Source organism: Oratosquilla oratoria, chromosome 3 (genome assembly GCF_046742065.1).
Source record: "Oratosquilla oratoria isolate Oo_2021 chromosome 3, ASM4674206v1, whole genome shotgun sequence".
Classification (NCBI taxonomy): Eukaryota; Metazoa; Arthropoda; class Malacostraca; order Stomatopoda; family Squillidae; genus Oratosquilla; species Oratosquilla oratoria.
Genome location: NC_134779.1, coordinates 71,312,804 through 71,338,308, shown reverse-complemented (window position 1 = coordinate 71,338,308; position 25,505 = coordinate 71,312,804). Strand labels below are relative to the sequence as shown.

At 40.3% G+C, this 25,505-nt stretch overlaps 1 protein-coding gene across 2 annotated transcripts in view; it reads right to left on the bottom strand.

Moving 5' to 3' along the window:
- Positions 1 to 25,505, bottom strand: part of LOC143023841 (peroxidase-like) — a 724,944-nt gene that overhangs the window by 184,954 nt on the left and 514,485 nt on the right. For both annotated transcript variants that reach the window (XM_076182490.1, XM_076182481.1), the window contains exon 13: positions 20,880 to 20,985. In XM_076182490.1, the coding sequence (XP_076038605.1) occupies positions 20,880 to 20,985 (106 nt within the window). The remainder of the gene's footprint in view (positions 1 to 20,879; positions 20,986 to 25,505) is intronic.

Genomic DNA, 25,505 nt, shown 5'->3' with positions numbered 1-25,505 from the left:
GGCGACACCCCCCCCCCCACACACACCGTTTCTCCATCGCCCTAGCCCTATGGAGGGCGAGTGAACAACGGAACCTTTATGCGCGGCATCGTCGTGCAGTGATTTATGCGTGTGAAGGTACTCATGGGCCTGTATCGAAGGGGCCTGGTGGAACAATGACTCCTTGTCCTCTAGGACCATATGGCCTAGAACGCACACGAAAGTGCCCACCGGCTGGCAGCAGAGGGGTACGATCCCGACGCCGCTTGCCAGCCGAGGTTAAGGGGCACGTTAATAAAAAATAAGAGGCAGAGTAGAGCCTCCCCCCTTTTTCTGCTACATTGACTTATAAACTAAGGTATAAGTTAGGGACTTTATTGTAAACCCTCTTCACACATAAATAAAGGAGATAGCAAGATGTATGAAGTTGGGTAGATAGAGATAAGGATAATTAATTTGCGATATGTTGGCACTTGTGTTGTGCAGCTGTGAGCTGGTGTATAAAAAGGGGACGCAGGCACCCATACCTTCTCCCCCGCATCCGCCCTCTGCGCTCACCAATACTTTTGTAAGTAAGAGACACTCTCAATATTTTTGTGCTAGTAAATTCTTAAGTGATTTTGTTATACCTTCTTTCTTTGTCCTGGCGAAGTGAAAGTATCCATAAGAGGCAAATTCTCTCTAAGAATCTGGATTGCTGGAACTACTCAAATTCTAATTCAGAATTTGATGTATCAACTCAAACACAGAGCTTAGGGCCTGACATTGGTATATGTACAGTGCTTGACAAGGAAGTATTAACGGTTAGCGAGAATGAGTGATGAGGAGAATGAATGAGTCATAAATCAATAACACAGGGGAACACTTTTTCAGTAACTTTGAGTTGCATTGGATATTTTAACGAATTTTGAAAGAGTTTTAGGCGCTGATTTCAAATCTGAAATTAGTTTTTCTCTACAAGCTCTAGTTTGTATGCAATTTGAGGTTAATGAAATTGTACATATGTGAACTTGCGTAAACCATGTATAAGCATTTTAACGTCCATATATATAGATAGCTTCTAATATTTTGATCATTCTTCTTTTGTTTCAGTTCAAACATGGCTTCCAGAATGAGACATCATTGCAGAAACAAGCCTGATGCCTTCTGCTACATATGTGGATGCTACACACTCAATCGTCAGAGACGTAACATATCCTCATTCGTCAAGCGTGCCTACAAGGCATATTTTGAAGTTCATCTTGGTGATCAAGACAAGCAATGGGCTCCTCATGTTGTGTGCCACAATTGTGAGGAAATGCTTCGAGACTGGACCAAAGGAAAACGCAAAGGTCTGCCTTTTGGAGTTCCAATGATTTGGTGCGAACCCACCAACCATGTAACTGACTGTTATTTCTGCATGGTAAACACAACGGGTGTTGGGAAGAAAAACCGACATAAGATTACGTATCCGAACATTCCCTCAGCTATTCGGCCTGTTCCGCACTCTGAAGAAGTACCTGTTCCAGTTTTCAAAGGCTTGCCTTCATTGGACGATAAAGACATTGGACATGATACAAGCCAGCAAGACAGTTGTGACAGTGAATTGCCAGAAAAGTGTTCACAATCGGAGGACTGTTCTTCAGACACTGAACCTTTCCCCGTCCCTAAGCCTCTTCCCCAGGCTGAACTGAATGATTTAGTGCGGGATTTAGGTCTTTCAAAGAAAGCAGCAGAGCTTTTGGCATCAAGATTACAAGGCAGAAATCTTGTTGATCACTCTGTTAAAGTATCATATTTCAGAAAGCGTGACCAGCTTTTTGTGACCTTCTTTTCAAAAGACAGACAGTTTGTTTACTGCCATGACATCCCAGGGCTTCTCAAAGAACTGGGTGTACCTTACTATAGTCCTGCTGAATGGAGACTCTTTTTAGACAGTTCAAAATGCAGTCTAAAGTGTGTTCTTTTACATAATGACAATGTTTATGGAGCAGTACCTGTCGGTCACTCAGTGCATTTGCGGGAAGACTATGATGATATGAGAATGGTCATGGACTTATTAAAGTATCATGAGCACAATTGGATAATTTGTGTAGACTTAAAGATGGTCAACTTTCTTCTTGGACAACAGAAAGGTTTCACCAAGTTTCCATGTTTCCTCTGTATGTGGGACAGCCGAGCACGAGACAGACATTGGGTCCAGAAGGACTGGCCTATTCGTGACACCCTTGAAGCAGGCATGCCAAATATCATACAAGACCCAATTGTAAACAGAGATAAGATCATCTTTCCTCCTCTTCACATCAAATTAGGTTTGATGAAACAATTTGTCAAGGCACTGGAAACCGAAGGTGAATGTTTCCAACACATCATCACAGCTTTACCAGGGTTATCATTTGAGAAGATCAAAGCAGGCGTGTTTGATGGCCCACAGATTCGAACCCTAATTCGTGATGATCAGTTTGTTGCTAAGATGACCGCTTTAGAAAGGGCAGCATGGTTATCCTTTGTGGCAGTCGTTCAGAACTTCCTTGGAAACAATAAGGCGGAGAACTACAGTGAACTTGTGAACAGAATGCTCCTCGCTTTTCGTGATCTTGGGTGCAACATGAGCATCAAGCTTCATTTTTTGAACAGCCACCTTGATCAGTTCCCTGACAACCTGGGGGCTGTGAGTGACGAACAAGGAGAACGATTCCACCAAGACCTAAAGATCATGGAAGAACGCTACCAAGGGCGCTGGGACAAAAGTATGATGGCTGACTACTGCTGGAGCATTAAACGAAATTGCCCAGATGAAATGTACAAACGCAAAAGTTACAAACGCAAATTCCTGCCTGAAAAAAATACACAAAGAAATTGATAAGCTTCCATCAGCTGTGGTGATGTTCTGAAGGATGCTAATCTAACTTTGGGATAGATGTTCTGTTAATGTTCTGTTTCTTTTGCCTTAATAAATGTACAGAAATGGCTTTCATACTGTTTTAAGATTCAAGTGAACAAAAGAATTGTGGCTGATATTGCAATTTCCTATAATAACGAAAATTTAAAAAATAAATAAAAATGTCAAATTGCATAAAATCTGTAGCTTGCAGACAAAACCCGACTTCAGATTTGAAATCAGCACACTCAAGTTGACTATAGAGAAGTCTTTTTTTAAATGCAACAAAATGAGTGTTCCCCAGTGTAATCAAAAGCTCACTTCATACCTCTAATACTTTGATGGGTGGCCTTTACATGCAATGATCTCACAAAGGTGGTTTGGAATGGAAGTGGCGTACTTGGCAAGATGTGCAGGGGTTATACTAGTCCAGGATTGGCGAATGGCTGCCTCAAGCTTGGGCACAGAGCTTGTATCTTTACCCTGCAGGTCTTGTTTAATGTGGTTCCTCAGGTTTTGTATTGGGTTTATGTCAGGACTAATGCCTGGCCAGTCTGCTATGTAAGGTATATGGCAGTCTTTAAGCCACTGAGTAACACTACGAGCAGTGTGGGCTGGGGCGTGATCTTGTTGAAAGATGTTAGCACCTCAGCTATTAAAAGAATCCTCCAGGTGATCATTTAAGAGTTTATAATAAACATGTTGGTTCACTTTTACATTTTTCGGTAGTACAACAAGGCTCCCAGGTCCTCTTCCATTAAAACTTCCCCATACCATGAGAGAATCAGGGTGTTTCACTGTTTGTTGAATGTACCGGGGGTCAAGAGGGTCGCTACCCGCACGCCGATACACCATTCCACCCCTATTGCCAGTCACAGTAAAGGTGAACTCATCAGTCCAGAGAATATCCAGCCACTTGTCATCATCCCACTCAAAATATTTCTTGCAAAACTTGACCCTACGGTGCCTCTGGTTAAGAAGCAAGGTGGCTGTGACACACCCGGTTACATGGCAAGGAAAAAGTACCCCAAAAAGACATCTCCTCATGCTACTAATGTTATCAAGAGACAGTTAGAGCATAATCTACGTGTTACCGCCAGAAAAATAAAAAAGTAACCCAGGACTCTGGGAGGTTAGTGTGTGAACAGTTAGCTGCCGCATTCATGACCTTAGGTACAGAAGCCACTGCCTGGTGAAGAAGCCTCTTCTCACTCTTAATCAGAGGCGCCGTAGGGTCGTGTTTTGCAAAAAATATCTTGAGTGGGATGATGACAAGTGGCTGGATATTCTTTGGACTGATGAGTCCACCTTTACTGTGACTGGCAATAGGGGAGGAAACGTGTATCGGTGTGCGGGTAGCGACCCTCTTGACCACCCATCAAAGTATTAGAGGTACGAAGTGAGCTTTTGTTTATTGATTTATGACTCATTCATTCTCCTCATCACTCATTCTCACTAACCGTTCGTACTTCCTTGTCGAGCACTGTATGTACCTTTCACTTTGCTGCACCTTCTGTTAAACCAACACTTAATATACACCTTTTCCTGTTTTTGGTTTAGGACATATTTATCCACATCTTCATTATAGATTTCCATCAGGATCATCCATTTTTTTTCCACTTGTGTTTCTTCATTGTAGAATTTTTCCCAACTCACTTTAAGAATTTTTTCCAAAGTTTCTCATAGTCTGTTTTACTATACATAGTCTGTTTTACTATACATCAGTCTTCCTTTTCTGCATTTCTTATTTCTATATATATTTCCTTCTTTAGCTCTAACTCAAGTAATATGTTGTCACTCTTCCCAAATGGTGTCTTGTATTCAAATTTTTCCAGTAATACATTTCCCTATAGATCTTTACCTTTCACTATCATCTTTTCCCAACAGATTTCTTTGCAGTTAAAATCTCCCACAAGTACCAAGTTTCCTCCATCATTCAGTATCTCATTTAATGAAAGCCTTGTATCTTCTAACATTTTCAAATAATCTCTCTCCAAGACCCCGTTTTTGAAGACACATAAATCACCACAAACTTTCTACTTTTCATGTCATCACTACCTTCAACTCTTATTGTGATCCTCTCCACCTATTCTCTCCATTTGTAATTTTTGTCACATTTAAGAACATGACTCCTTCACCTTGTTTCTCCTCTCTATTTCTAACACAGTGATTATATAATCCATTGAGCCATTGCTAAGTGTGCATTGTAAAGTGCCTTAGTAAAGTAAGAGAAAACTATACCAGTGCCTTTGTATGAGGCTTGCTCTTCCAACACGTCACATGAGTCATGGTGTGTGTGAGTGTGAAGTGGCTCCTACCAGCTCTGCCCACAACAGGGAGTGCTTATCTTGTGGTTGTGTGGTTATTTCAACTTAGGTTGCTTTTTGACATAAGTCAGAGCCTGTAGAATCAATTAACAATGTAGGGTGAGGTATTTACCTAGTTGTATTACACGGGAAGGGAGCTATGCTTGTAATGACCTGTCTTTGTATCTTTCAGCATCAAGTTTTTTCTTAAAATCTTGAATAGTATTTGCATACACGGTTTCTTTATCTAAATTATTCCATATATCCAGCACTCTGTGTGAGAAGCTATTCTTTTTCTGATCTCTTCTATAGTTATCCTCTTTGAGTTTCTTTTCATGACCTCTTGTTTTTCCATTGTCATTTTTTAGTAAATCATTCCTGTCAAGGATTTCCATTCCTTTCATGATTCTATATATAGTTAGTAGATCACCTCTATCTCTGCTCCAGTGTTGGTAGTTCCATTTCGATAATCATTGTTTGTATATTAAATTGGAAAGAGCTGATGCCAACTTTGTTGTTGCTCTGTATTTTTTCTAGTTCCCTTATATTCTTTTTAGTACTGGGTGTCCATAGTGTCGCTGCATATTCCAGCTTTGGTCTAATTAATGTAACTAATATTTTTTAATAATTTCTTCATCCAAGTAGTGAAATGTCACTTTCATTGACCTCAGTAGGTTGTAGGTTTCACCAACTATTTTGTTAGTATGTTTGTCCGGTGTCATGTCTTTGCTGATTAATACTTCAAGGTCCCTTTCCGGGTGCACTTTTTTTATTTCTTCTTCACCAATTTTGTAATTTTTTGAAATTCTGTTTTTACTTTTTCCAAACTCCATTATGCTACACTTCTTGATATTGGAGTTCACTTCCCACTTTTGAGTCCATTTCCAGATTTTGTCCAGGTCTGATTGTAATGAATCACAGTCCTCCTCTGTTGTTACTTTCTTTAATATTTTTGTGCCTTCTGCGAAGAAATTCATATAACATTCAACTCCTTCATCCATGTCATTTCTGTATAAGACTGTAGGATATGTTGGGCAGCCGGGCCGGCAGCATGCCCACTGTGGGGGTCAGCTGACTCGGCTGACTCGGGTCGGCATTCGCCAGTTGGCGCCAAGCTTCAATAAAGACAAGAAGCCACTTGGCCTATTACTCATACCTGCTACATGGCGCAGTGATTTTAGGACCTACGACCGTGCACTATGGCTGGCAGACCTCGTTACACATCCCAGACCCCACGGTCTAGCCGTCGGCCGACACAGACGCCTTCGTACCTGGCGCAAGCCCAGCAGTTGCTCCTGGCGCAGACGGAGGCAATCGCAGCGTTGCAACTCCAAGTGGCCACGTTACCCAGACATGGACCTTCAGCGCCTCGGACCTCAGCCCCTGAGAAGTGCGACCTGGGAACATCCACTGCGGCTTATCGGTCCTGGAGACGCTCTATGGAATGCTGGCTGGGGCTCAGCCACTTCCCACCGGCCGAGGCGGTGCTGCATATCCGCCTCCAGTGTACACCAGCATTACAGCGCTCCTTGGACTCCAAATACACCATGGATCAGTGGACGGCCCTTTCTACTGAAGAAGCTCTGGATGCTATCAGTCGTGTAGCTCTCCAGACAACCAACCAAGCAGCAGATTGGTGCAAGTTCTTCGCCACGACTCAAGGGCCTAGTGAGTCAATCTGTGAGTACTTTACACGCTCTACCCAATGTGCTGCAGACTGTGAGTTTAAGTGCCCCCACTGTGCAGGCAATCTGTCTGAGTACATGCTACTCCGGAAGCTAGTGTGTGGGCTTAGAAGTGTAGCGCTGAAGGAGGAAGTGTTTCGTCAGTGCCAGACATTAGGTGATGTGGATGTGCTTCGCAAGTTTTGTGTGGCCTTCGAGGCGGCGCATATAGACGCCCGCCAAAGTTATGTTGACGGAAATTCCGGACGGGAAACCTGGGCGGCGGCGGCTGGGGTGACGTCACTGCCAGACGCACAAGAGGCTCTCCCGCCTCAAACCGCAGGAATCCGCCAAACACAGCCTACGTTCAAACGCTGTGGCAACTGTGGTCTAAAGCACAAGCCAGGGAAAGGATCGTGTCACGCGGAGACGCTGACTTGTCACAACTGCGGTAAGACTGGGCATATTATAAAGATGTGTAGGAGCAAGGGGAAGCAGGTTGCAGCAACCGCTGACATGGAGACCTCCGGCATCGTCATCGCCGCCGCAGGTGCAGCACAGAAGCAGCCACGCATCGAGGTGTCTGTCAGCCGCGCTCAGGGAGATGGAACGTCAGTCAAAATCCTAGCTGTGCCCGACACAGGGGCACAAGTGTGTGTGGCTGGCCCAGATTTGCTGACAGCACTCGGTGTTAAGCCAGCCTCGCTTACGCGCCGAGGGAACCTGCGGGACGTGGCGAACCTGAGCCTGCAGCCTTCAGGCTCGTTCCCTTGTCGGGTGCAGTACGGCAGCAAGGCAACAGTGCAAGAGGTCTTCGTCATGAAGACGGCCACCCGATGCTACCTCTCTCTGCAGACGTGCAGGGATCTCGGATTAGTACCCACGGACTTCCCGCACCACACCACTGTCGCAGGTGCGACAGTCTCCGATGTTGGCAACACTACAACAGACAGCACACCGCCACGCCCAACTTCGCTCCCATTTCCCCCGCTGGAGGAAAATGTGCCCCGTCTGGAGGAGTGGCTTCTCTGTCACTTCTCAGGATCCACGTTTGACACGAACAGAAGCCCTCTGCGAGTGATGGCGGGTGAACCACACGTCATCCACTTGCTTCCGGAGGCTAAGCCATACACCTGCCACACACCAGCTTCGGTGCCGAGGCACTGGGAAGCGGAAGTCAAGAGACAACTGGACGAGGATGTCAGGATGGGGGTTCTGGAGCCAGTACCGGTAGGTGAAGCTACGGAGTGGTGCGCAAGGATGGTGGTCGTAGCCAAAAAGTCCGGCCAGCCAAGGCGCACAATCGACTTCCAGAAACTGAACGCTGCGTGCAGAAGAGAAACGCACCACACGTCTACACCTTTTGACATGGTATCCGGCATCCCGCGGCACAGCTTCAAGACCACTGCAGATGCGCACTGGGGCTTCCATCAAGTTGAGCTGCATGAGGAAAGCAGAAGACTCACAACCTTCATAACACCGTGGGGCCGCTACAGATACCGTAGAACCCCCATGGGCCACTGTGCTGCACCCGATGCATATACCAGGAGGTTCGATGATGCTATCGTGGGGATTCCAAGGAAAATAAAGTGTGTGGACGACACGTTAATGTTTGATGCCAGTGTGGAGGACGCCTTCTGGCATGTGTATGACTTTTTGGAGACCTGTGCCGCGAAAGGAGTGACCCTCAAGCCTGAAAAGTTTACCTTCTGCAGGAGGGAGGTGGATTTTGTGGGGTTCCATGTGGGCTGGGAAGAATACCACCCCACTGAGGAGAGGCTGGCTGCCATCAGACACTTTAACATGCCCGCAGAACCATCACTGACAGACATCCGCTCCTGGCATGGGTTCGTGAATCAGCTAGCACCCTTCCTTGCCACTGCCCCAGTCATGGAACCATTTCGCGAGTTGCTGAAAAAACCCCAAGGCAAGAAAGTGTATTGGGACGAGAACCTGCGAAAGAAATTCCAGCATGCTCAAGAGGTGGTCTGCAGCCTCGCTAAGAAGGGCCTCACATTTTATGATAAGAACAGACCCACTATTGTGATCACTGATTGGAGTAAGGTGGGCATAGGATTTGTGGTGCTGCAACAATATTGCCGTTGCTCGATGCAAGAAAGTCCGTACTGCTGCAAGAGTGGGTGGCGTCTCGCACTTTGTGGCAGCCGTCACCTCACACCTACTGAGGCTGGCTACGCACCGGTGGAGGGCGAAGCATTAGCGGTCGCATGGTGTCTCCGCAAGGCCCGCCTCTTCCTGCTCGGGTGTCCAAACCTACTTATCATCACTGACCACCGCCCACTTGTCAAGCTCTTGGGTGACAGAGAGCTAAAGGACATCGTAAACCCAAGGTTGTTTGCTCTGAAGGAAAAAACGCTTCAGTTTAGATTCCAGATAAAGTACATCCCCGGAAAACGCAACTCCGCCGCGGACTTCCTGTCACGTTACCCAACATTGTGTGCAACACCAGACGTCATGGATGAGGAACAGGCTTGTTACATAGAAATGGCAGTGGCGTCTGCGACTGTTGCCGCACTTGCAGACGGAAATTGCGTTGTGCTTGACAATACAGCGGTGGTGCAGGCAGCTGCAGAGGACCCAGAGTACCAGCTGCTTCTGGCCAGAGTGACGGCGGGCGACTGGCATCCGCACCGTGCCCAAGAATTATCCTGTCTCCGTCAGTATTATGGAGTAAGAGACAGGCTGGCTATGTCACAAGGGCTGGTGACATATACATATGACCAGGGGCATGTCCGCCTTGTCATCCCAGAGTCTATCCGCCGGCACGTGACTGCTAATCTCCATGCTGGCCACCAGGGACTAGACGGGATGCTACGCAGGGCGAGGCAGTCAGTGTATTGGCCTGGCATGGAGGGCGACCTACAGCGCCATCGAGACGCCTGTGTTACCTGCAACGCTCACGCCCCATCTCTGGCAGCCGAGCCCCTCACTTTTACGCCCCCTCCTGAGTACCCGTTTCAGCACACGGTAGCAGACTTATGCCAACTTGATGGGCATGTATACATGGCTTACGCAGACAGGCTTACGGGGTGGCTTGAGCTGGCACACTTCCCTAACGGGGCTACTTCAGGCAAGCTGTCATCAGTATTCCGCCAGTACTTTCAGAGGTGGGGGGCACCAGAATCAGTCTCAACGGATGGCGGAACGAATCTCACCAGCGAAGAGATGTACGAATTCTTCAGGAGGTGGGGGGTGGAGCGGCGAGTCGCGTCCGCTCACTTCCCTCAGTCTAACGGCCGGGCTGAAGCAGCAGTGAAGTCTGCTAAGAGACTGCTGCGTGACAACACAGGCCCCGGGGGCGGCCTTGACGTGGACAAGGCGTCGGTGGCGCTGCTACAATATCTGAACACCCCCCTGCGTGGTGTAGACAAATCCCCGGCGCAGTTGGCTATGGGCAGGCAGTTGCGGGATGGTGTCCCAGTACACAGGCAGCATTACAAAGTGGATGTACTTTGGCAGCAGGCTTTGCGCGCAAGGGAACTCGAGGCAGCAAAACAGCAGGAAAATTGGATCGTAAAGCAAGGAACACCCAAGACCCTCCCTCCTCTGGTACCCGGCACCAAAGTGTGGGTGCAAAATCAGGCTACCAAAGTCTGGGATAAGCGAGGTGTGGTCACGGAGGTGTGCCCATTCCGGAAGTACTCGGTGAAGATGGATGGCAGTGGACGTGTCACGTCACGCAACCGCAAGCATCTCCGCCCCGTCAGGTGCCCCGTTACATCTACAACACCTACCCCCGCAAATCCCCTGCCGTCCTCGCCGCTGGTAGAGGCACCTGCTCCGCACCCTCAGCAACCACAGCCTGTGAACCGCCCTAAGAGATGTGTGAAACAGCCTTTGTGGCTGTCAGATTATGTAGTGGACTAATGTTGATGTGAACTGTTCATGTGTAACTTGCTAAGTGTTGTGCAGTCATATATACTGTGTGAGAGTTGTATTCATTTTTGCCCCTCAGGCGTGTTGTAATTAAGCAATTTCTTTTGTTGTTTTGTTTCTTCCAGTGTACAATACGTTTCATAGTTATGTTTCTTGTACTACATGTACGTAGTACAACTTCTTTTGTTGTTTTGTTTCTTCCAGTGTACAATACGTTTCATATTTGTTTCTTGTACTACATGTACGTAGTACATTAACAGCTTGGGAGGGGGATGTAGGATATGTTGGGCAGCCGGGCCGGCAGCATGCCCACTGTGGGGGTCAGCTGACTCGGCTGACTCGGGTCGGCATTCGCCAGTTGGCGCCAAGCTTCAATAAAGACAAGAAGCCACTTGGCCTATTACTCATACCTGTAATTTTTTGAAATTCTGTTTTTACTTTTTCCAAACTCCATTATGCTACACTTCTTGATATTGGAGTTCACTTCCCACTTTTGAGTCCATTTCCAGATTTTGTCCAGGTCTGATTGTAATGAATCACAGTCCTCCTCTGTTGTTACTTTCTTTAATATTTTTGTGCCTTCTGCGAAGAAATTCATATAACATTCAACTCCTTCATCCATGTCATTTCTGTATAAGACAAACATGATTGGAGCCAGCACTGACCCTTGTGGAACACCACTTACCATTTCTTCACATTTCAAGTATTTCTCTCTAATTACTACTCTCATTTTCTCCCAGTCAGGAAATCTTCCATCCACTCTAATAATTTACCTGCGATGCCACCTATTGATTCTAATTTTCTTATTAATTACTTGTGTGGTACTTTGTCAAATGCCTTTTGTAGGTCTAGATAGGCACAGTCTGCCCATCCATCTCACTCATCTATTATATCTATTAGTCTCAAGTAGAAGCAGATTAGGTTTGTTGTACATGATCATCCTTTTCTAAATCCAAATTGGCTTGGGTTTAGTATGGATTTTTCTTCCAGGTGTTTAACCCATCTACTTTTTATCATTTTTTCACATATTTTAGCTACTGTGCTTGTTAGGGAGACTGGTCTGTAGTTAGTTGGATTTTCCTTGTTTCCTCCTTTATATATTGGTACTATGTTTGCATTTTGCCAGTCTTGTGGTACCTTACCTCCTTTGAGTGAGCATTTGATTATAGTGTGTACTTTATCTGTTAATTCCTCTATGCATTCCTTCAATATCCAATTTGCAATTCCATACGGACCATGCAATTTTCTGACATCAAGGTTTTTTATTTAAATGCTGATTTCCTTCTTTGTTACAGTTATTTCCTACATTGAGGGGGGATTTCTGTCTCTCTATTCCCTCACAGTTATGTGTGTTCTCAATTGTGAAAACTGATTTGAAGTGGTTGCTCATAACTTCTGCCATTTCTTGTTCTTCTGTGTATTCATGACTTCCTTGGCACAACTTTTCTATTTCTTGTTTGTTTTTTAGTTTACCATTCACTTATCTATAAAATAGTTTTGGTTGTTCCTTGCATTTTTCTATTATTTCCTTTTCATAATTTCTCTTTTCTTCTCTCCATATTTTTACATAATCATTTCTTAGTTTGATGTATGTTAGCCATTTACTCCTTTTTTTTTTTTTTTGTCTTTTTTTTTTCCAGGCTTTGTCTCTTTTATCCTTGGCTTCACTACATTTTTTGTTGTACTAGTTCTTTATGTATATTTATTCTTGATTTTGTTGTGGAACATATTTGGTCACACCCTCATTATAAATTTCTTTTAGTATATTCCATTTCTCTTCCATCCTTGTTTCTTCCTTTAGGAATTTGTCCCAGTTTGCATTAGGAAAAGAATTTTTTAAGTTTCTCATAATTCGTTTTGTTGTACACTGGTCTTCCTATTCTATGTTTCTCATTTCTTCTTAGGTCTATTTGCCCTTTTAGTTTGAATTCTATTAGTACATGGTCACTCTTTCCTATTGGTGTTTTGTAATCTATTCTGTCTACAATTTCAGGTTCTGATGTAAGTATTAAATCCAGTCTCGAAGGTTCCTCATTGTTTCTGTATCTGGTATTTTCCTCTATCCATTGAGTCATTGTGTATTCAATGGTCATATCAAGTAGTATGTTGCCCCATATGTCCTCTCCACCCTTAACTGTTATCTCTTCCCAACGTATTTCTTTTGAGTTAAAATCACCCATAATTACTGTATTTCCTCTTTCTTTCAGTATATCAGTTAGTTCATGTTTAGTATCTTCTAGCAATTTGGAATGATCGTGTTCTGTCCAGGCCTGTGTTTTAGGGGGCACATACACTACTACAAATTTTCTACTTTTCATGTGGTTGTTTTCTATTTTTATCATTATTGACTCTACATCGTTTTTCTCTTCTGTTAACTTTGTCACATTTAAGTCTTTCTTGGTTAGAAATAGTACTCCCCTTCCTTGTTTTTCCTTTCTATTCTTCATCCAGCAGTTGTATAGACCTTGTCCCACAGTGTTAGGTGGTAGATTCCCTTTAAGTTTAGTTTCTACTATTCCCATTATGTCCGGCTTTTCTGATGCCAGGTAATCATTTAGTTCATTCAGTCCTGAGATCATTCCATCTATGTTGGTATAGGCTAATCTTATTTTTTTTTCCCGTCTTTTTCTGTCTGCTTTGTTTCCTTTTTCGTGATATACTGTACCAGATTGTGCATTCCTCAGCCTCAGGTCCTCCACTTTCCAAAAAAAAAATTTAATAATAATAATTCTTTTCAGTCTCTGTTCTTTTTTCATTTTCTTCCTTCGCCTCATTTCTAAGCTCCTTTTCTTTTTCTTTTTTTTTCTTCACTCATTTCTTTCTTTATCCATACATATACCAGTATATATACATACATACATATATATATACATATATATATATATATATATATATATATATATATATACATAAATATATATATGTATATATACATATATATATATATATAAATATATATATATACACATATATACATATATATATACATATATATATATATATAGATATACACACACACACACACACACACATGGAAAGAAAATCAAGAAAGACAGCTATAGAAGAGATCTGAAAAAGAACAGCTTTCCTCACAGAGTAATAGACAGTTGGAACAAGTTAGATGAGAAAGTGGTGTGTGCAAAAACAATACATGAATTTAAAAATAGTTTAGATAAAATGAGATATGAAGACGGGACACCACGAGCATAGCTCCCCTTCCCGTAATTTACAACTAGGTAAATACATGGAAAGAAAATCAAGAAAGACAGCTATAGAAGAGATCTGAAAAAGAACAGCTTTCCTCACAGAGTAATAGACAGTTGGAACAAGTTAGATGAGAAAGTGGTGTGTGCAAAAACAATACATGAATTTAAAAATAGTTTAGATAAAATGAGATATGAAGACGGGACACCACAAGCATAGCTCCCCTTCCCGTAAAATACAACTAGGTAAATACAACTAGGTAAATACACACCACAAGCATAGCTCCCCTTCCCGTAAAATACAACTAGGCAAATACAACTAGGTAAATACACACCACGAGCATAGTTCCCCTTCCCGTAAAATGCAACTAGGTAAATACAACTAGGTAAATACACAATCTCCCCACATGAGTGAGTTCACAGTATCACAAAGAGAAATATCAGAACATCTATCAAAACTGGACGTCAGAAAATCACATGGCCCAGATGGTATTGCAAATTGGATTCTAAAGGAATGCAAAAAAGAACTAACAGACAAAATACACATCATAATAAATAGCTCACTCAAAGAAGGAAAGATACCTAATGACTGGAAAAATGCTAACATTGTACCAATATATAAAGGAGGAAACAAGGAAGAACCCACCAACTATAGGCCAGTATCACTAACAAGCACTATAGCCAAAACTTGTGAGAAAATCATCAAGAATAGATGGGTAAAAAATCTGGAAGACAACAACATATTAAACCCAAGACAATTCGGGTTCAGACAAGGAAGTTCATGCACCACAAACTTAATATGCTTCTACTCAAGGCTAATATAGTGCAAGAAAGAAATGGATGGGCTGATTGTGCATTCCTAGGCTTGCAAAAAGCCTTTGACAAAGTACCACACAGAAAATTACTAAAAAAAACTGGAACACATAGGAGGAATACAAGGGAACCTACTAAAATGGATGGAGGACTTCCTGATGGGTTGAAAGATGAGAGTAGTACTCAGAGAAAAATATTCAGATTGGAAAGAGGTGATCAGTGGAGTACCGCAAGGATCTGTACTGGCGCCAATAATGATTGCTATCTATATGAATGACATGGAGGAAGACGTGAACTGTTGCATGAGCTTCTTTGCTGACGACGCCAAACTGTTAAGGAAAGTAGAAACTGATAAGGACTGTGAAGCACTGCAAGAAGACCTGAATAGGGTATGGAACTGGAGTCAGAAATGGGAAGTGGACTTTAATACTAAGAAGTGTAGCATAATGGAGTTTGGAAAAAGCAAAAACAGAATATCAGGAAAATATACAATTGTAACCAAGGAAGTAAAGATAGTAGGACCCGAAAAAGACTTGGGAATAATTATCACAAATGACTTGTCCTATGATAAACAGATTAATAAAATTGTCGGGGAGATTTACAACTTGCTAAGATCAATAAAAGTGGCATTTGCATACTTGGATGAAGACATGATAAAAAAAAAATATTGGTTACATTGATAAGGCCTAGACTAGAGTATGTGGCGACATTGTGGTCCCCCAGTACCAAAAAGAATATAAAGAAAATAGAAAGAATCCAAAGAGCAATTGCAAAAATTGCACCTGCACTTGCAAACCTATCATACGAGGAGAGATTGGCTAAACTGGAGTTACCGACACTGGAGCAAAGAAGAGAGAGAGGTGACCTATTGACCATCTACAGAATCATGAAAGGCACAGAGATACTTGATAGAGAGGACTTACTAAACTGGGACAAGAGAAACACAAGAGGACATGGAAAGAAAATAAAAAAACATAGCTATAGAAGAGAACTGAAGAAAAACAGTTTTCCACATAGAGATTTGGACACTTAGAATAAACTGGATAATGAAATAGTATGCGCAAAAACCATTCATGAGTTTAAAAGCAAACTAGACACTGCGAGATACAATGGCGGGACACCACGAGCATAGCTCCCCTTCCCGCAAAATACAACTAGGTAAATACACACACACACTTTTGTCGGATGGACGGCGAGGATTAGAGTTCTGAAGAAAAAGTGAAATTTTCGTGGACCTCAACGCAAAGGAAGTACCTATTGTATTTACAGGGAAGGGGATAACTTGTGGTGTCATGGGAAAGTGAGGAAAAAGGAGAAGGGGAGGGATTACTGAGGGAAATGGAAGGAAATGAGGAAGGGGAGGACATGGTCCAAGAGGCCAGACGTCTTGTAAACAAACGAAGGACCGATGATTCTGGTGATGGGATTAACAAAATTGTAAAGATTAGAAATATAGATAAGAGCAGCACAATGGAAGGTGAGGATAATAATTTCCAGGGATTTAATGAGGGTGGGGGGATACTAACCTCCCCCGATTGACAAGATTAGAGGAGAAACTTGATAAGATGATCGAACATTGGGAAGACAGGTTTGGTAACATAATCAACATTGCGCAGAGAGTTGAAAAGTTGGAAGAACTAGAGAAGGCGAACAAAAATTAAACTAATGAAATAGAAGAACTAAAAAGACAGTTAAAAGAAGTAAAAGAGGAGAATGAAGAATTAAAGTGGAATAATAAAGAAAATAAAGAGGCCATAGCAATAGAAGCACAGGGTTGGAAAAAAATCCAGGAAAACAGTAAAGTTGCATTTACTGACATAATTAAACAGCAAATGAAAGAACAAACTGAAGACTCAGTTATCAAAGCGATGAGACAGAAGGAGAATATAGTAAGAGACTTAGCAGATAAAAAGAAATGTATAATTATATTGGGAATGGAGGAGAAACATAACCTAGATAGAACTTCAAGAATCAGTGAGGAAAAAGAAAAAGTAAGCAGTTTACTAAAATTAGTTCAGGAAGATGAACCAGAAATAATGAAACAAATCAAAGAGATGTTTAGGCTCGGAAAATATAGTACAGATAAGACCAGACCAATTAAGATTAAATTTAGGTCACAAACAACAGCAGAGACTATCGTAGCAAAAACAGGGAAGCTAGCAGCAAGTGAACAATATAAAAAGGTATGGATAAAAAGAGAAATGAATTAAGAGGAAAGAGAGGAAGAAAAAATTAAAAGGAAAGAAGCTAAAGAAAAAAACGCGACCAGAACAGAGTCAGAAAAAGAAGAATTCTACTGGAGAGTAGTGAATATGAAATTGAGGAAATGGACCATAACAGAAACAAAAAAGAAACAGAGAATACAATGGAAATAACAGAAAGTTAAGAGTGTCCTACACAAATATAGATGGATTAATAACAGGACTGAATGAACTGAACGAGTATCTGAAGGAAAAACAACCAGACATAATGGGAATTGTAGAGACAAAATTAAAAGGTCCACTACCACCCAACAGCATAGGACACAATGCATATAATTATTGGATTAGAAACAGAGATAAAACAAGGGGGTGGAGTTATGTTCTTGACTAAGAAGGATATAAACGTGAAGAGTGTCACATATGGAAAGAATAGAGTAGAGATGATTATGATAGAAGTAGAAGACAGAGATAAGAAGAGCAGAAAGTTTGTAATAAACTACGTGCCCCTAAAAACAGCCTCGTGGGAAGAGAGTAAACATAAAAGTATGTTAGAAGACACAAGAATAACACTAAACAAGATAATGGAAGATGGAGGAAGAATAGTTATGATGGGCGACTTTAATTGCAAAGAAATATGCTGGGAAGAGATGACCGTAAAAGGTGGAGAAGACTCATGGGGAAATGTTCTACTTGAGATGATTATTGACCACACAATGACAAAATGGATTCAGGAGAACACTAGGTATAGAAATTAAGAAGAACCATCGAGACTAGACCTAATAATCACATCAGAACCTGAAATAGTGGAAAAGATAAAATACCAGGCACCAATAAGTAAAAGTGACTACATATTGATAGAACTAGAGCTAAATGAGAAAAAATACATGAAAAGAAATGAACAATATAGAAAAGGAAGATTGATGTATGAAAAAACAAATTTTGATCAAATAAGAGAATTCTTTCAAAATGAAAACTGGGAAAGAATACACAAAGAAGATACAACAGTAGAAGAGAAATGGAATATTTTGACAAAATTTATAAAAAAAAGGAGTGGAAAAGTATGTCCCAAGACAAAAACAAGAAAAAGAATATGTAAAGTGCTGGTACAACAAAAGTTGTAGGGAGTTAAAAGACAAGAGACAAAGCTTGGACCAAATGGAAGAAACACAAAAGACCTGAAAAATAGAAAATATATACTGTACTTGTTATAGAAATGAATATGTACAAGCATGCAGAGAGGAAAAAAGAAAATATGAAAAAGATGTCATAGAAAAATGTAAAGATCAACCAAAACTATTCTACAGATTTGTAAACAACAAATTGAAAAACAAACAACATTTGGAGAAATTAAGACAAAGAGGAGTTGAATACACAGAGGAAATAGAAATGGTGGAAATTATGAACATGCATTTTAAATCAGTGTTTACAAGGGACAATATACAACCGGAAGAGATCAAATGGAAGGAGAAAGTCCCCCCTATGAAAGAAATAGAAGTAACAAAGAATGAAACAATGAAACATTTGAGGAATCTTGATGTTAGAAAATTGCATGGACCAGACAAAATAGCAAATTGGATTTTGAAAGAATGCAGGAATGAACTGGCAGACAAAATACATAGCATAATAAATAGTTCCTTGAAAGAAGGAAAAGTTACAGAAGATTGGAAAAAAGCAAATATAGTACCCATATATAAAGGAGGAAATAAAGAAGACGCTACCAACTATAGACCAGTCTCTCTAACAAGTACAATAGCAAAAAATTGTGAAAGAATTATCAAAAGTAAATGGGTAAAATATTTATAAAAAAAAAAAAAAAAAAAAAACAGCGTGCTAAATCCAAGGCAATTTCGATTCAGACAAGGATGATCATGCATCACTAATCTAATATGTTTCTATTCAAGGTTAATATATATAATACCAGAAAGAGATGGATGGGTTGATTGTGCATTTCTAAACCTAAAAAAAAAAAGCTTTTGACAAAGTACCACATAAGAAGTTGCTTAAGAAATTAGAAACTGAAGGAGGAATACAGGGCAAACTGCTTAAATGGATGGAAGACTTTTTGCAAGAAAGAAAAATGAGAGTAGTGATAAGAGACAAACACTCAAAATGGGATGACGTAATAAGCGGTGTTCCACAAGGAACAGTACTGGCCCCAATAATGTTTGCTATATATATTAATGATATGGATGAAGAAATTGAAAGTTATATGAGCTTCTTTACAGATGATGCAAAACTATTAAAAAAAGTGAACACGGAAGAAGATTGTGAGTCACTACAGAGTGATCTAAATAAAGTATGGGAATGGAGTAGGAAGTGGGAGATGGAGTTCAACACTAAAAAGTGTAGTATAATGGAATTTGGAAAAAGCAAAAACAGAATAACAGGAGCATATAAATTGGGAGAAGAAGGAATAAAAAAAGTAGAAAATGAGAAGGGCCTGGGAGTCATCGTTATGAATAATATTTCACCTGAGAAACATATAGATAAGATTTTTGGAGAAACTTATCATCTAATAAGAACAATCAAAGTGGCATTTACATACCTGGATGAAGAAATGGTGAAGAAAATTCTAATCACTCTGATAAGACCAAGATTGGAATATGCTGCAACGATGTGGTCACAAGTAAAAGTATAAAAAAAATTGAAAGAATACAAAGAGCAATTACAAAATTAGCACCAACACTCTCAAAACTATCATATGAAGAAAGACTAGCAAAACTTGAACTACAGACACTAGAGCAAAGAAGAGAGGAGATTTGATAGCTATTTACAGAATCATGAAAGGCATAGAAATTATTGATAGAGAGAATCTGATAAAATGGGATGATAGAAATACAAGAGGGCACAGAAAGAAAATCAAGAAAGACAGCTATAGAGGAGATCTGAATAAGAACTGCTTTCCTCACAAAGTAATAGACAATTGGAACAAGTTAGATGAGAAAGTGGTGTGTGCAAAAACAATACATGAATTTAAAAATAGTTTAGATAAAATGAGATATGAAGGCGGGACACCTCGAGCATAGCTCCCCTTCCCATAAAATACTAGGTAAATACACACTTTCGTCGGATGGATGGCGAAGATTGGAGTTCTGAAGAAAAAGTGAAATTTCATGGATCTCAATGCAAATGAAGTACCTTATTGTATTTACAGGGAAAGGGAAAGCTCGTGGTGTAGGTCCAGGAGGCCAGGCATCTTGTAAACAAGAGAAGGACTGACAATTTTGGTGAAGGGATTAACAAAAATGTAAAGATTAGAAATATAGATAAGAGCAGCACAATGGAAGGTGAGGATAATAATTTCCAGGGATTTAATGAGGGGGGGGGATACCAACCTCCCCCAATTAGCAAGACTAGAGGAAAAACTTGAACAAATGACCGAACATTGGGAGAATAGGTTTGGTAACATAGCAAAGATTGCACTGAGAGTTGAAAAATTGGAAGAACTAGAGAAGGTGAACAAAAACTTAACTAAAGAAATAGAAGAATTAAAAAGACAGTTAAAAGAAGTAAAAGAGGAGAATGAATAATTAAAGATGAATAATAAAGACAATAAAGAGGCCATAGCAAAAGAAGCACAGGGTTGGAAAAAAAATCCAAGAAAACAGTAAGTGAATGTGAAACTAGCATGATTCCAATTATGTTACCACCACACAGAATGATTGTGAATGGAAGAATGGAATGTAAATTAATGCAACACAGATTTTTTTTTCTTTCTTATTTTAAGGACGGTCACCACATAAATGAAACAGTGGGGCACTGTCGATGTGCTGTGTCTAGCTGCATTCCTTCTGACCCAGGCAGTGGGATGACCCTTCATCCATGAGGAGCTAGATTAATGGGAAACAAATGGGAGTTAGACAGGTGGGAGTGGGAGGATGCCTTGACTAGCTCTTCTTTAAAAGGGGAAGAAATTTTTGGTATATGGTGCTGTACTCTCAGCAATTTTGTCTTACCCTGGTTGTGATGGTAGAAGGAAAGCTTTTGGCTGGAGCTGTTCAATATCAGTGTGATGGCATATAAGCGATGACAGTGTTGTTTGCCGGATTGCTCTCAGCTGACCTGGGTAGGGGAAAAGCAGTCATGAATGTGATGACATTCATGGCATTTTATGAAGGTACATCAACATGTGGATAATCCACAATAATGAAAGGTCTACATCAGTGGCATAGCTAAGGGGAGGCAGAGGGGTCGGTCTGCTCAGTTGTTAGTTTTACATTAGGCCTAGATGTGTGCAGGAGAGGATTTTTTCTACACTAAAATTAATAAAAAATTACCCAGTATATATACTATATAAAATTAAATAATTCAAAATTTGCAGTGAAATCTTTCAAATAATCAAATCAGGTCATCACAAAGCTTCAATCCCAGGCCCCTAAGATCACAAGTCCTATAAGCTACCATTCTGCCACTGAAAGCATCTTAGAAAGCTATAACCAGATATGAATACCCTGGATTCAGAGTGACTGAAATCTACAGTCAGATATCTCTAGTTCTAAACAGCTCTTAATACTACCAGTTAGGCATAGTAGTATTTGAATAAGGTTTTTCTTCACTTTTTCACTGTAACTATTATGGAACAAATCACATGTTGGAGTGAAGTCTTTCCAAATAATCAAATCCAGCTATTGTAAAATTTCAATTACAGGCTCCTAAGATCAGGAGTCTTGTCTGCTACTGTTCTGCCACACACATAAACTAAAAGGGCCATAACCAGAGATGAATACCCTAGATTGGAAGTGACTGAAATCTACAGTCTAATATCTCCCATTCTAAACAGCTCTTTATGCCACCACAAGGCATAACATTTGAATGAGGCTCATGTATAACAAGATATATCTGAGTGTAGATTTCAATTCCTCCTAAGTTCAGATCAGGTTATAGTTCTTTTAGATGCTCTGCATAGCAGAACAGTAACAAATGGGATTCTTGAACTTAGGAGCCTGAGATCAGAGCTTTACACTGGCCTAAATTGTTTTTATATATACTTATGGTGGTCCATCACTGCCAATGATGACTCTGTTCTACATCCATTTGTGATGATGATGATTAGCAATTGTGTTGCAGGAGCTGCAAATTTGATTGGATATGTGGGAAAAGTATTTTTTGTAAGGAGTTGGGCTCCAGCCATACATTGGTGACATTTGGAGCAGTTTTTGGATTTCATGAAATTTCAATTGCATGTCTGATAGTATCACTAGCACATACTGCCCTCCAAGCATGTCCACTTACTGGTAGTGTCTCAAGCTCATTTGGATCTATATTGCATTTTCTGAGTGGGTCTTTACAATGATCTTTGTATCTTTTCTTGGGGGTTCCTACTCTTCTGATTCCCAAGAATAGCTGACTATACAGCATTTGTCTTGGAAGCTAATGTTCAGACATTCTAATTGTATGCCATATCCAGTGGAGATAGCATTGATCCAGGAGGGTTTCACTGCTATAGGTTTGAGTCTGGTGGTATAAATCTTCATACGTCATCAATTATGGGTATTGTGGTGACAAAACTGAAAGGCCCCCTATCAACAAGTATGGTGGGACAAGGTCTATACAACCACTGGGCGAAAAACAGAATAGACAAAAAGGGAGGTGTCATGATATTGACCAAAAATGGTTTAGATGTGACAAAGATAAATGAAGGCAAATATAATGTGGAATTAATTATGATTAAAGTTGTAAATAAAAATATGAAAAGTAGAAATTTTGTAGCAGTATATGTGCCACCAAATACACAGGCTTGGTCTGATAGTGATCATTCCAAATTTCTGGAAGACACAATGAATGTGCTACATGAGTTACTGAAAGAGGGTGGCAACATAGTAATTATGGAGGATTTTAATGCAAAGGATATAATCTGGGAAGAAATTATGGTAAAAGGGAGAGAAGTTGGGAGCAACATTCTGCTGGATATAGAAACAATGAGGAACCATCAAAACTAGACTTAATATTAACTTCTGAACTGGATATCATGAACAAAATGGAGTATAAAACATACATACATACATATACCAAGGCTTTTTCCCCCTTACAAGGGGGGTAGCCAAAAAGAAAAAGGCATAAAATCATTCCCACCCATTCCATCCCTGAATACACTCCACACCCCTCCACCTCCTGAATGACGGGTCATCCCTACACCTTGTCCACTCCCCTGGGTCAGAAGCATAAAAGGAGTATAAAACACCAATTGGAAAGAATGACCATATACTAATTGAGTTTGAATTAAAAGAACAAAACAATGTAAGAAGGAATGAAAAACATAGAGAAGGAAGGTTAATGTACAACAAAATGGATTTTGTAAAACTTAGAAAAAAATTCCATAACACAAACTGGGATAAATTCTCCAAAGAGGAAACAAAGATGTAAGACAAATGGAACATATTCAAAGAAAAGTACAAGGAAGGAATTGATAAATATGTACCAAAGAAGAAGCAAAAAGAGTTTTATATAAAGTGCTGGTATAACAAAAGGTGCAGTGAGGCTAAAGACAGAAGAGACAAAGCCTAGAAAAGATGGAAGAGACAAAAAATCATCCAAATGGCAAAAATATATAAAACTTAGGAACGAATATGTGAATATACACAGGAAAGAAAAAAGAAATTATGAAAAAGACATTATAGATAAATGTAAGGATCAACCTAAACTCTTTTACAGATATGTCTTAAATTAAAAACAAACACGAAATTGTAAAACTGCATTGAAATAAATAATATATAGACAACACAAAAATGGCAGAAGTTATGATTAGACATTTCAGGTTTGTTTCTGAAATTGAGAGCTCACAAATTTTGGAAGATGGACAATAAGAAACATCCCCTAAAATGAAAGAAATAAAGGTAACACAGAAAGAAATAAGAGACCAAATAAAATACCTAGATGTTAGGAAATCGTATGGACCGGATGGAATTGCAAATTGGATATTGAGTGTATAGACGAACTGACGGACAAATTATACAAGATAATAGACTTTTCAGTCAAAGAAGGAAAGGTACTGCAGGACTGGAAAAATGCAAGCATAGTACCAAAATATAAAAGAGGAAACAAAGATCCTACAAACTTCAGACTGGTATCCCTTACGAGCACAGTAGCAAAAATAAGCGAAAAGGTTATCAGAAATAAATGGATCAAACACTTGGAAGAGAACAAAATATTAAACCCTAAACAATTTGGCTTTACTCGAGATTAATTGAGATAATACAAGAAAGAGATGGCTGGGCAGATTGCGCTTTCTTGGATTTGCAGAAGGCATTTGCCAAAGTATCACAAAAAAAAATTAATAAGAAAAACTGAAATAATAGGAGGAATACAAGGTAATCTACTGATGAAGGATTTCTTAAGTGGGAGAAAAATGAGAGTAGTACTTTGAGGCAAAAATTTGAACTGGGAAGATGTGATAAATGGTGTCCTACAAGGCTCTGTATTGGCTCCTTTAATGTTTGCCATATATATAAATGATATGAATGAGGGAGTGAAGTGATACATAAACTTCTTTGCTGACGATGCTAAATTTCTCAAGAGAGTAAGCACAGAAGAAGATTGCAGATCGCTACAGGAAGACTTGGACAAAATATGGGAATGGAGTCAGAGGTGTGAAGTGAACTTTAACATTAAGAAATGTAGTATAATGGAATTTGGAAAAAGCAAAAATAGAATATTGGATCAATATAAAATTGGTACCAAGGAAGTAAAAAAAGTCAACTCAGAAAGGGACCTGGGAGTGATTATCTCAAGTGACTTGACACCTGACAAACATGTCAATAAATTAGTTGGAGAGACTTCTAACTTATTAAGATCAATGAAAGTGGCCTTCGACTACATGGATGAAGAAATGGTAAAGAAGATAGTGGTTGCACTGATAAGACCTAAACTAGAGTATACTGCAACACTATGGGCACCTAGCACACAAAAAAAAAAAAAAAAAAAAAAAAAAAAAAAAAGAGCAGCAACAAAAATGGCACCTACACTATCAAATTTGACATACGAACAAAGATTGAAGAAATTACATCTATCAAGACTGGAACAGAGAAGAGAAAGGTGATTTGTTGACTATTTACAGAACTATGAAAAGGATGGAAATTCTTGATAGAGATGACTTAGTAAAATGAGACAGAAGAGAAACAAGAGGACATGAGAAGAAGCTAAAGAAGGACAGTTACAGAAGAGATTTGAAAAAGAATAGCTTCCCACATAGAGTGAGTGATGTTTGGAACAAACTAAATGGAGAAACAGTGAATGCCAAAACTATACAAGATTTTAATAATAAACTGGATGTGGAGATATATGAAAATGGGTCACTAACAGCATAGCTCTCGTCCCGTAAAATACAACTAGGTAAATACAAGACCAAATACAGGCTGTGACCAAGAAAGTGAGCTTTCTTACATATCTGTCTTACCACAAAATCTAATCTACGCATCCCCTACCTGTCCTAAACCCACACTATTCCTCACCAATTACTCCCTCTGTTCCTCTCCTATTCCTCTCAATCAAGACCCTCCCATAAGCCTTCCCAACTACACTTAACAAGCTGATCCCTCTGAAACTACTACACTCACACTTGTCCCCTTTTCCCTTGTAAAGTGGAA